At 46.8% G+C, this 12,069-nt stretch overlaps 1 protein-coding gene across 1 annotated transcript in view; it reads left to right on the top strand.

Annotated features, from left to right (window-relative positions):
• The first annotated feature begins 232 nt into the window (after positions 1 to 232).
• DIPK2B (divergent protein kinase domain 2B) overlaps positions 233 to 12,069 on the top strand; it is a 43,380-nt gene continuing 31,543 nt past the window's right edge. Inside the window, exons 1-2 of the mRNA XM_026012256.2 lie at positions 233 to 751; positions 9,023 to 9,287. Coding sequence (XP_025868041.1) covers positions 519 to 751; positions 9,023 to 9,287 — 498 coding nt within the window. The 5' untranslated portion in view covers positions 233 to 518. The remainder of the gene's footprint in view (positions 752 to 9,022; positions 9,288 to 12,069) is intronic.

The following is a 12,069-nucleotide window of genomic DNA, read 5'->3' as shown; positions in this document are numbered from 1 at the left end:
ACTGCAGAGGGGGGAGGTTGGTGTGTGTGTGTGTGTGTGTGTGTGTGTGTGTGTGTGTGTGATCCATTAGGACAGATGTGCCCAGAGCTGAAACAGTAGAGGGTGGAGGACTTCAGGATCCTTTGAAACTCCCAGGTGGAATCCAGGTCGGACACACATCCTGCATGGACCTTTCCTGCCCAGCCAGGATATCCTGTGTTTGTCAAAAGGACTGCGCAGGGAAGCCCTGACCATTGTCCTTCCCGAAATCTGCCAGTCAGCCCTTCCCCAGCGTGCGGCAGCCGCCCCAGACAGAGGAAGAGTAACTCTGGAAACGGTGTTATCAGCATCCTCCATGGACTTCCTCACCTCCTCCCCAGCCCCATTAGCCCCAAGCTCCTTAGCATCCTCAAACAGAAAGTGGGGAAGCTGGGATGGGGTCAGCGCCCTGAAGCCGGCCCCCTCTCTTTTGCCAAGACCTACCTCTGCGCAGCCCTGAGTGGGCAGCTGAAGGCTGCAGCTGGAATCCCGAATGAGAGATGGAGCCCCAGCTGGGGCCTAAGGCTGCCAGCCTCTGCCCAGGCCGGCCCGGCCTGCTGCTGTGGGTCTCAGCCCTGAGCTGTTCTTTCTCCTCGCTGGCTTCTCCCTCTCCTTCTCTGGTGCCCCGAATCAGAACCAGCTACAATTCTGGAAGGACTTTCCTCGGTCTTGATAAATGCAATGCCTGCATCGGGACATCAATTTGCAAGAAGTTCTTTAAAGAAGAAATCAGGTCAGAATCTCCATTAGATAACTCGGAGGGGCAAAATCCGGTTCCCTTCACGTGAGGATGTCCAGGAGTTTCATGAAAATGAATCGGGATGTAATTAATGGGTGGGAGCTGATGCAAAGTCATTTAATCATAGTGGTGATGGGTTGAGGTTGGGGTGGGGAGGGGGTTGAGGTATGAAGCCAAATTCTAGCCCTAAATGCTAAATCCAAAGTTTTCTTTTGAAGTGGGAGCTGAAAGTGTTCTTTTCTATGAATGGAGTAGCCCAGGATTATTGAGGTTACCAAGTTCATTTCTCATGAAAAGAGGGAAATAAAATTAATTAGAAGGCCTACCAAGTGCCCGACATTTTACTCTTTTTATTCACTCTGCATCACCATCCTGGAGTTAATGTTATGCACTCATTACTCAGACAGTGAACATGACAAGATTAAGTGACTTGTCCCAGGTCACCACCTAGTAAGTGGCAGATATGGGACTCAAACCAGGGCAGTTTGCTCCAAAGTTTCTGAACAAATTTTCTGATCAGAGGAAAACCTAACTTTGGTAAATAGTGATTCACATGGATCTCACCAAAGGATGGTATCGCAGTCTGGAATTAAACCTGTCAACACATAGTCAATGAGTCTTGACCACAGCCAAGACCTGGCAGGTGCTCTAGTGACATTGCTATAACTCTGGCCATTGCCCTCGAGGGGTTCAGGAGGAGGGAGCCATGTTAACAATAATAAGATAATTTGTTTATATAACAATAATAAGACCTGGTCTGATGCAGGCCAGAAATGAAATGTAAAGGACCTCCGGGAGCTCCATGGAGGGGAATATTAATTCCAAATGGGGACCAGCGAAGGCATTCAGAGCAATGCCTTTAAAGAATGACCTGAAATTTGGAAGAAGGGTTTAAGGTAGAAGGACCAGCTAAAGCAATGGCCCAGGGTGCAGAAAGACACAAAAAGCACTTAGTGGCTAGAGCATGGGGCCTATATGGAGGCATGGCAGAAGGAGGAGAATAGAAGAGGCAGATGGGGCAGGAGTCTTGAAAGCCATGCCAAGGATTTGAGACCCTCACCTGTGGGCCAGCGGTTCCACACCTCTTTGATACCAAAGACCCTTTGTAATAGGCCTTTTCTCCTCAGCCTTCCTCAGGGACCTATCTTAGGCATGTAAGATTTGGTGACCAAGCAAACAGCATTAATTTACAATAATTGATTTCCAATCTGTATTAACCTAAGACGTATTTGATTATCCAACTAAGTTTCTAAACAGATATAATGAATAGAAAGTATCAGTCAAAAATGTGGAACTTTTGCTAGATGGTAAATATCATATTGATGTGGACTTTCCTCGTTAGATGTTTTTTTTAAAGTATTTCAAATGGTGAAAAGTTGAAAGACCTTCCCAACTGGGGAACCTCTATTTCAGGCAATGGTGAAGGAGTTTGGTGGGGTAGAGACAAGATGAAATTTGTGTTTTGGAAGGAACTCCTGGAAAGTAGTGTGTAGGAAGGGGCGCCTGGGAGGTTCAGTCCATTAAGCATCTGCCTTCCGCTCAGGTCATGATCTTAGATGATCTTAGGATCCTGGGATCAAGCCCTGCGCTGGGATCCCTGCTCAGTGGGGAATCTACTTCTTTCTTTCTCTCTGCCCCTCCCTCTGCTCATACTCTTTCTCAAATGAATGAATAAAACATTTTTTTTAAATAATAATTTTTTAAAAAGGAAATCAGTGTAGCAGGATGGACTGGTTGATGCTGGCAGGGGCGGCCAGATCATCCTTCCTAGTCCAAGAGAAAGGTCAGTGGGAGCAAAGCAGGGCAGGAAGGATGCCAATCAGTTCAGCTAGAGAGTCATTTTGCTGACCAACTCAACCCGACGGAAACTAAAGATGGAAATGTTGAAAGTGAATGCAAGATTTCCCGCCTAAGAAATGGGGTGGAGAGGACCAAGAACACGGGTGAAATGGGGCTGACTCCTCAGAGAAAGGAGGCAGGGAGAATATGGACATATTTTCCAAGGGGGGTGAACATTATGGAATTTGACAGAAGGAGAGTCCTGGGTTCACATCCTCCTCGAGGTAACTAAACAAGAGTGTATGGATCTTACATTTGACTCTTCGCCAAGTGGCAATAAATGAAGGTTTTTCTCACCAGGCAGGTATTGGCCAAATCCAGGAAGCATTTCCCCAAATAGGTTTGTGTTCCCATTCAAGTTCAGGATATTACCTCAGCTCCCTCAGAATTTATTTTCCATGTGCGCCTGAAAGGGACGTGTGCAGATACAAGCAGGAAAGCACCGGGAGGGCCAGGTTGGGGTTTAGGGCTCTCCCTGTTGAGAACGCACATTCCTGAAGCTCAAAGCAGCAGAGAGAGGCAGTGAGTGGGTCTGGGAACCTGGGCTTGTTTATAGTTCCTTACAGAGTCAGCAACTGTTTCCTTATTTCAAAAGTCCTGTTTATTTTAGAATTTTCAAGAAATACCAGAGAAAGCACAAAATGAAAATCATGTATAATTCCTCCACCAAGAGACATCTTGGTGTATATCCTCACCACCTTTTTCCTAAGTATGGATTTAAAATTTTTTTTCAACAAAAATGTGATCATAGTGTGTATACTTTCCTGTACACTTTCATGTAACAATATGTCAGGAACACCTTTCCACATTAGTAACTGTTCTTTGACATCAGTCATAGAAACATTTTTCTACATGTCTCCTTTGGCAAGGGAAACAAAAGTAAAATTAAACTATTGGGACTGCACCAAAATAAAAGGCCTTTGCCCAGCGAAGGAAGCCATCAACAAAACAAAAAGGCAACCCACCAAATGGGAGAAGACAGTTGCAAATGACACATCCACAATTTTATTTCTAATGGCTTTGTGGTATTAGATTGCATTGATCAGCCACAATTTATAAAACGAATCCACTACTGTGAGACAACTAGGTTTTTTCTTCTTTTCAGTATTATAAGCAGTGTTATGTTTGAACACCCTTGTTGCTAGATTTTTGTGTGCATCAATCATAAATTCCTATGACAAACTCCCAAGAGTGGAATTTCTGGGTCACAAAATGTAGCAGTTTTAGAAGATTTTATATATGTACATATCTCCAATTGGAGACTTCTTTTTTTTTTTAAGATTTTATCTATTTATTCATGAGAGACACAGAAAGAGAGAGACAGAGACAGAAACACAGGCAGAGGGAGAAGCAGGCTCCACGCAGGGAGCCTAATGTGGGACTCGATCCCAGGACTCCAGGATCAAGCCCTGGGCCGAAGGCAGGCGCTAAACCACTGAGCCGCCCAGGGATCCCCCCAAATGGAGATGTCTACGCATAGTGCTCACTTCTTGCACACTCACAAATATTTCATATTACTACTATTTTTAATTTGTATTTCTTCTGAATTGAAGCCTTTTTTCAAGCTTATTGGCCATTTCTATTTCTTGTTTGCTAAACTGTCCACAAGTTCATATCCTTTGCTTAAGAGTTTGTTCATCTTGTTCACCACCAAATATTTTCTCACTTCTACAAATGACTGTGATGATACCTTAGGGAAAAGCCCAGCCCAAACTCTCAGATGTTTGGCCAAAATGCTATAACCAGGGAAACATTAGCATTCCAGGAGAGGACCTCAGTAAGGATTGGACAATACTTGTTTGTCTGGCAGCAGAGAGGGAGTCTGGGAAGCTGAAGACACGTAATTGGTAGATGAATGTCATCTATCTTCTATCCTTTATCTTCTCTGGCAAGAATGCTAATGATAAACTGATGCTTCCCATACCCAGCCTATAACCTTTAAACATTTCAGTGTTTTCAGTACCAGTTTTCCCATGCATTCCTTATTGACTTTCAAATCCTGAATGAAAAAGTTAAGGGAAACCAGAGAAAAAGAGTAAACCTGATTGACATAGTCTTCCTACTAAAAACATACCTAACTGTGAAATCCTAAGTGATCACACCAACTGGCAAGATCTACCAGGAACTTATTGTGTATGTGAAGGTAATAGGTTGGGGAGAAAGGTGGAGGTGGGGGTTATTCTGATCAGAGTCACTCCTAGGGATACCTGGGTTCTCACCAAGACAGGATGCTTTACCTCACCTTCTGTACTGTACACACTTGACCTTACATCCCCACTTCCCACTCCCAAAGTCCAGAGAGAGCGAAAGAGAGGCAGAGAAACAGGGAGAGAGAGAAGCAGGCTCCATGCAGGGAGCCCGAGGCGGAACTCGATCCTGGGTCTCCAGGATCACACCCTGGGCTGAAGGCGGCACTAACTGCTGTGCCACCGGGGCTGCCCCCACTCCCAAAGTCTTAAAGGATTTTTATTTTTTTAACGGCACTTAATTTTTATTTTTTTAAAATTTTATTTAAATTAAATTAATTAAGATATAATGTATTACTGGTTTCAGAGGTAGAGGTCAGTGATTCATTCATCAGTCTTACATAATACCCAGTGCTCCAGGCAGCTGGGTGGCTCAGTGGTTGAGCATCTACCTGGTTGGCTCAGGTCATGGTCCTGGGGTCCTGGGATCGAGTCCCACATCAGGCTCCCCTTGAGGAGTCTGCTTCTTCCTCTGCCTATGTCTCTACCTCTCTCTCTGGGTCTCTCATGAATAAAAACAAAATATTAAAAAAAAAACAGTGCTCATTATATCACATGCCCTCCTTAATGTCTACCACCCAGTACCCCATGCCCCCACCCCATCCCCTCCAGCAACCCTCAGTTTGATTCCTATTATGAAGAGTCTCTTATGGTTTGCCTCCCTCTATGATTCAGTCTAGTTCTACCCACGTCGTTGCAAATGGCAAGATTTCTTTCTTTGATGGCTTAGTAATATTCCATTGTGTATATATATATATATATATATATATATATATATATATATACTGCATCTTCTTTATCCATTCATCAGTTGATGGACATCTGAGTTCTTCCCGTATTTTGGCAATTATGGACATTGCTGCTATAAACATTGGGGTGCGTGTGCCCCTTCAAATCATTATTTTTTGTATCCTTTCGATAAATACCTAGTAGTGCAATTGCTAAGTCATAGGATAGTTCTGTTTTTAACTTTTTTGAGGAAACTCCATACTGTTTTCCAGAGTGGCTGCACCAGCTTGCATTCCCATCAACAGTGTAAAAGTTTCCCTTAAAGGATGTTCAAATACTTCTGAGTAGTAGAGGGCTCACAGTAAAATAAGTAAATCATTAGACCTGATTTGGCCTTCTCTTCTCCCTTGCCCTTGTCTGTCTCTTTCATTTCAGAAGATGATAGTAACTATTGCTTTAAGAATCAATTCAGAGACCTCAAGATCTGTAGGGCCCCAGAGCTAATGGCAAAAGCATCCACGTACACATTCAATCATCCACACATGCACCCATCCATCCATTTACCAATTCATTCAGGTGTCCATCAGTGCATTCTTCACTCTGCAGGCAGCCAGCCAGCCCTCCATGTATCCCTCCACTCACTTATCATTCATCTATACATCCAAATAACCATCCATCCATCCATCTATCCATCCATCCAACTAAAATGCATCGAGCACTAACTTGGTACCAAGCAAGCTGCTAAGCACTGAGTGATCATGTTGAAGGAAGCCCAGTCCCAGCCTTGAGGAGTTTACTTTCTACTGGGAAGACAGTGATTACACTGGGAAGGTGGAAGGAAGTATCTCAGACAAAGGGATGGGCACATGACAAGGTGAGTGGAAGTTCAGAGGCCCAAAATGATGTGGCTTTAGCCGAGGATGATCAGTGGTTTGGTGAGAACAAAGCAAGATTATAAGGGGAGCAGCAGGAGATTGGCCCAGAAAGGATGCTGTGAACTGCTCTAAGTAGTGAGAGCTTTGAGGAAGACGCTAGATATTTTAAGGGTCTTGGCAGAGCTGAGGAATGGAGAAGAGGAAAGAGAGGTGAGAAATATTTAGGAAGGCATGTCTACAGACTGTTTGGATGTAAGCATGAGGAGCATGCATGAACAAAGAGTGTTCCATTCTCATTGCGACACTGTCACTCCCCCCACACCTCCACGCTATCCTTCATGTTGAGGGGCTGTGGCCAATTGGACCACATGACCTTTTTGCTTGCTTCCACCTCTGGAAACTATGATACTTATTGTTCATGTCTCGAACTAACAAGGAGCTTGGCCAGCCTCACTTTGAACATGCCCATGATCTCAGTTCAGAAGGAATATTAGAATACTCTCTCTGTTTGGCAATTTTCCAAATTCTAGGATTTTAACATTTTAGTGAATAAAGAGCAGGGTCCATTTTCTCACCGACACCTTTCTGCTCGATGAAGTAGGTAATCAAAGTTGTCAGCACACACATTTTTTTCCATTCAATACCATAAATTTATTACCACTTTGAGTGGGGGAGAAGTGGCTTGTAAATCTGTGTATTTGTGCTCAGTCAGTTTTTATGGGATGCCTTGAGCCACCTCTGAATGTGCACCAGGCATCCGTTACAGGTCACCTCTCATTTCAGACCCTGTTAGCAACCCCTAATAATGTTACCTGTTCCCCAAAACGAAGTCATAAAAAGGTTGTCAGGGGACCAGGCAATGGCAAAGTGCTTGAAATTGCAAGCTCTGGAGACTTGAATGCCACTTCCTCCAATCTCTGGTTGTATGACTTTGGACAAATTACTTAACTTCTCTGTGCCTCAGTTTCCTCACCTGTATGGTTACGAATAGTACTGACTTCACCAGTTTGCTGCCAGGTTTAACTGAATACTACCCACGAAGCCTTGAGCAAAGTGACTGGTGTGCTTAAGTGTTTCATACACTCATGTTGCTACGATCAGTATCTAAGAGAGCTACCTATTATAAATTCTCAGTCACAGGCCTTCCAGGGGGTTGAACCCCCATGAGCAAGAGCAGTTATAAGAAACAAGCAGACAGGTGCCCTTCCTTAACCCCTCAGAGGGGAGGATCATTTCCATGAAAATGCCCTGAAATGGACTCACTGCTAGTTTATAATGATTCATCTTTTTAAATAGATTTGTGGCAATGTCTTTGAACAGAATTCTTTGGGCCTACTTCTACTGCACTTTGAATAGTACTGCTGCATTCCGGAAGGTGCTAATTGACAGTTTCTGCTGGAGTACCTTCTCTGAGAAGCTTGCAGTCTCTTAGAGTGAAGTGGTGTCATTTAAGTGAGAAAACAAACCAGTGGAGCGTTCAGGGCCAATCCAAATGCTAATTCTTCCAAAAGTCATGATCATGAGGTGGTCCCATAATGCCCAACGATAAGAAGTTAAAGATTCTTCCTTAAATATAGAACACATCTTACTTAGAAGCTGAATTTTATTCATCAGGAAAGTAAACGTTACCTTACCAATCTTTCATACATAAATCAGAAGACTCCCCATTCTTCCCTAATGGAAATGTTGGCACGCAGCCAGAAGAATGGAGAAAAGGCTCAAGGTGGCACCCAGGAGACCAGCAAGTGGTCATAGACCAGTGCTGCTCCCCTGGGGAGGATTAAGGACCGAGCAGGCCGTTGTGTGGAATTATACACCTCTTGGATCCCAGGTGGCTTTGAATTTAGTGACCATTTAGCAGCCACTGTTCCCTGCGACTGGGTTGGTACAGATGTCTTAAATCTTTGGACAGAAAGGAAAATTGATGGGGCTGTGTAGGGTGAAGTATGGAGAGGCAGAGCTCCCTCCGCCAGAAGCCTCTTCTCGAACTACGGTTCCAAGACCCAGCCATTCGAGGGTGGGCTGTTTCTAGAACCAGGGTAGAGAAGGGGAAAGATCATGGGCTCTGCTGACAGAGGGCCCTGCGTTTGCCTCTCTGCTTGGCAACATATTGTTGGAGCTTAGGCAAGGTCCTTAAGCTTTATAGGCCTCAGTTTCTCCATCTGTAAAGTGGGGACAGGGTATGAGGAGAATCTAAGGTACCAGCATGTGTAAAGCTGCTGTCTGTACATGGAGAAGAAGCCCAGAAAGCCATGGTAGCCCTGCTGTGCCAGTTGCATGACAAGGATCAAGATTGTGTCTGGCTTGTATCTCCCTCACCTTTTGTGACATCAAAGGTTTACTGCCCTGAGTTTGGGGAAACAAAAATTGTCTTCTCTCCGAAAGAGTCTGGAGCGCCCCAGGCTAAGGAGGAGAAATGGGACAGACGGAATGCTGTCCCCTGTCTCCTCGTACCCCGGGCTCTGCTGGCTCTGGCAGTACAGCTGGTCCCTCCTTGTCCGCCCCCCCCCCACACACACACCCACAGACTTCATCCCTCCAGCTCCAGCCAGATCCTAAAAGGGTTCTTCTTCCAGGTTTGACAGCTGGCTGGCCTCCCACCTCGAACTGCCTCCCGACTACTTGCCTTCTTACCCTGCAAATTACTCAGATGATTCCAAAACCTGGCGCCCTGTGGAGGTCTCCAGGCTGGTGAGCAAACAGCAAAGCGACATCTCAGACAGGAGAATCTGCGCCTCTGCGGCAGCCCCGAAGACCTGCAGCATCGAGCGCATCCTGCGGAAAACCGGGAGATTCCAGAAGTGGCTGCAGGCCAAGCGCCTCACACCGGACCTGGTGCAGGTGAGTGTGCGGCCCAGGGCCGGAGACAAGGAGGCGAGGGTGGAGGGAGGTGTCTCTTCTCGTCTCACCAGCTCCAAGTAGGGAAAAACAGTCACCGTTTGTCTGCAGTGGGACCAAACAATGTCACGGAGCAGGGTGGCTTGTGACAAGACGGTAACTAGACGGCTTCGGTGATAGGGACCCTTCCCCTTGTCACCCATCGGTCTCGGCAGCTATTTGGGAAACAGGTTCCCGCTGCTCCCTCTGTTCTCAGGAACTGATGGGAGGACCCTCCCCAACCCTCCCCCTGCCGGGGTTTTGGTACACCTGTGGCCTTCTCGGGGGACCCTTGCCAACCTCCCGACTGTGCCCTCTCTTGGAAGCTCTCACATACACCCCACGTCACCATCCAGAGAGCCCACTTGGAAAATCAGCTCCCTCATCAGTTTCCCAGCACGGAGAAGAACCAATCATGAGTCATGGGAGAGGAGGCCTCTGATAATACAACCCCCCCTTCCCACCTGAGGGCTTCCACTCCCTCCCACGAGGAGGCGGCCTCCGGAACTTGAGCACATCACTGGTGCATCGTATCCTGCATTCATCCCCACTACCCCGGTTTCTTCCTCCAGACCAGCACAACCACCTACCTCCACACACACACCCCCGCTGGGCCCCTTCTGCTGAAGATGCCCCCTCAGAGGACTGGGGAGTGACTCATCTGCAGCAAAAGTGGGAAGGAGAGGCTCACCCCAGCCTCCCTGCTGTGACATGGTTGGAGGGCTTGAACTGGCCCTCTGGGTAGGTGGGGGGTACTGAGGCTGCTTCTTGCACTCCCCAAGCCACAAGCCCCCTGCGCATGGACTTCTGAGCGCCTAGACCTTCCCTGGGCCTCGGCAAGATGAGGGGCACAGAGCAAAGATATCTCATCCATGTCACAGGGCCATCTGGCTTTGCTCTCAGGTGATGTGGAAACTGCTTTGCCATCAGGAGGAATTGAGCTGCCGGTAACAGGGCTGCCATCTGACACTGAGCCTGAGGTTCCAGTGGGAACCCTTTGCACTCTGCCCTCTATGAATGTCACGGCCATGGCGTGGGAGAGAATGAGCCAGGGGAAGTCACTCTGGGCCCAGGCTGGGGAGGTGGTGGCAGGATCCAACATACGGGTCTTGGAGTTGGTGCAGGAGACCCGAAGCGGAGGCCCAGGTGGAAAGAACCCCAGTGGGGGCTGCTCAACACTTGGCAGTGTCCAACAACACAGGGCAGATAACAAAGCCCTCGCCATGGTCCACACCCTAGGTGTGATCCCTCTGTCACCTCTCTGTGCATCTGCAGAAGGACCCTCTGCACACTGGCCTCGGTACCTGCCACAGGCCATTTGCAGGCTGGCCACAGCACAGGAAGAACCAATATGAGACCTTTTCTGCTTTGCCTCAAATATGTGCTCAGCAACAAATAGAAGTCCGCAGGAAGAGCAAAACAAGATACACAAGGAATTGTTTCAGAACCGCTTGAAAATCCCATCACCCCTTTCCGCCCCATCATTATCAAGTCCCATGCCGAAGGACACAGTTCCCCGCAGACACTGGTTCCAGACGAGCTCTACTTGAGAGCTGGACAACATACCAAAGGACATCCTGGTGTTCAGGATATCCTTGAGATCCCACAGAAAGTGGCCAGACTGACATGAGGTTTTGAATTCAGGAAGGCTCCCTCCTTCAGCTTCTAGAGATTTCCATAATAACAACACAGTAGGTATTATCCCAGCGGGCCTGGCAAGGCCAACTGCAACCTGCTCCATACATCTAGTGTCACCTATCATGATGAATGGTACAGACCAAAGATCTCTGGGGCCAGCCTAGAAACTATGCCTGAGTCCCGGCTCCACCACTAAATTCTGTGGCAACACGAGAAAGAGCAGAGACCCAGGAAGACCCTTTGGTCAACAAGTTTCAACATTGTGCTTTATCTTGGGGACACAGAGATAAATCTGACACAAGCTCCACCTCCAAGAGCCTGTGGCCCACTAGTGAGGACAGGTCAGAGCACAAACCACCACAACGCAACATAGTGCATGTTATGATGACACTTGGTAAGGGAAGAAAGGACAACCTATTGACTGGGTCCTTCACTCATTAACCAGTTGACCCTGCATGCAAGCCCAGGACTTTCTCACTCTGCCCCAATGTCCCTCCACCCAAACTGGGTTGTGGGGAAGAGGGCTTGTGAACCATACATAAGAGCCTCCCGGCTCTCCTATTCTTTGACGTGGTATGACTGCTTCACTTATTATCGAACAAATCCTGATGGGTGCCTACTATCAGCAGGTGTTGTGCCGTGTGCCTTGATGTCCTATTTCTCCAAGTGTGGCAAATAGTGCCTGCTCCACCTGAGTCAGACATCCTCACGATCTTACACAGAGGAAGATGCTTTAGAAGAAGCCCATCGCCACAGACATGCATGGCAACGTTATTGTAACAAGAGGATCCCTTTTGTCGGTGTGTTGTGCTAAAATTTGCTCAACCGAATTTGTCCTCTCTCATGAACATGCAGCCAAAAAAGCTTTCTTTCTTTCTGCCAGAAACACATCCATTAACAACACCCCGTTAAGACACATCCAAAGCCACAACAATTTCACTTTTCTGCTGACTCATCCCCACCAGAGGTTTTTCCTTTCCTTATAAAACAAACAAACAAAAAACAACCCACAGAAAAATATCAGCATTTTATAAATGCTGAACAAACCCCATGTTTTCTCTATCCACCAAAACCCAAGGTTATTGGCATCCCATTTGGCACCACCTCC

The sequence above is a fragment of the Vulpes vulpes genome, chromosome X, assembly GCF_048418805.1.
Source record: "Vulpes vulpes isolate BD-2025 chromosome X, VulVul3, whole genome shotgun sequence".
In the NCBI taxonomy this organism is placed as follows: Eukaryota; Metazoa; Chordata; class Mammalia; order Carnivora; family Canidae; genus Vulpes; species Vulpes vulpes.
The sequence above is the reverse complement of the archived record's forward strand: the minus strand, read 5'-3'. Positions and strand labels throughout refer to the sequence as shown.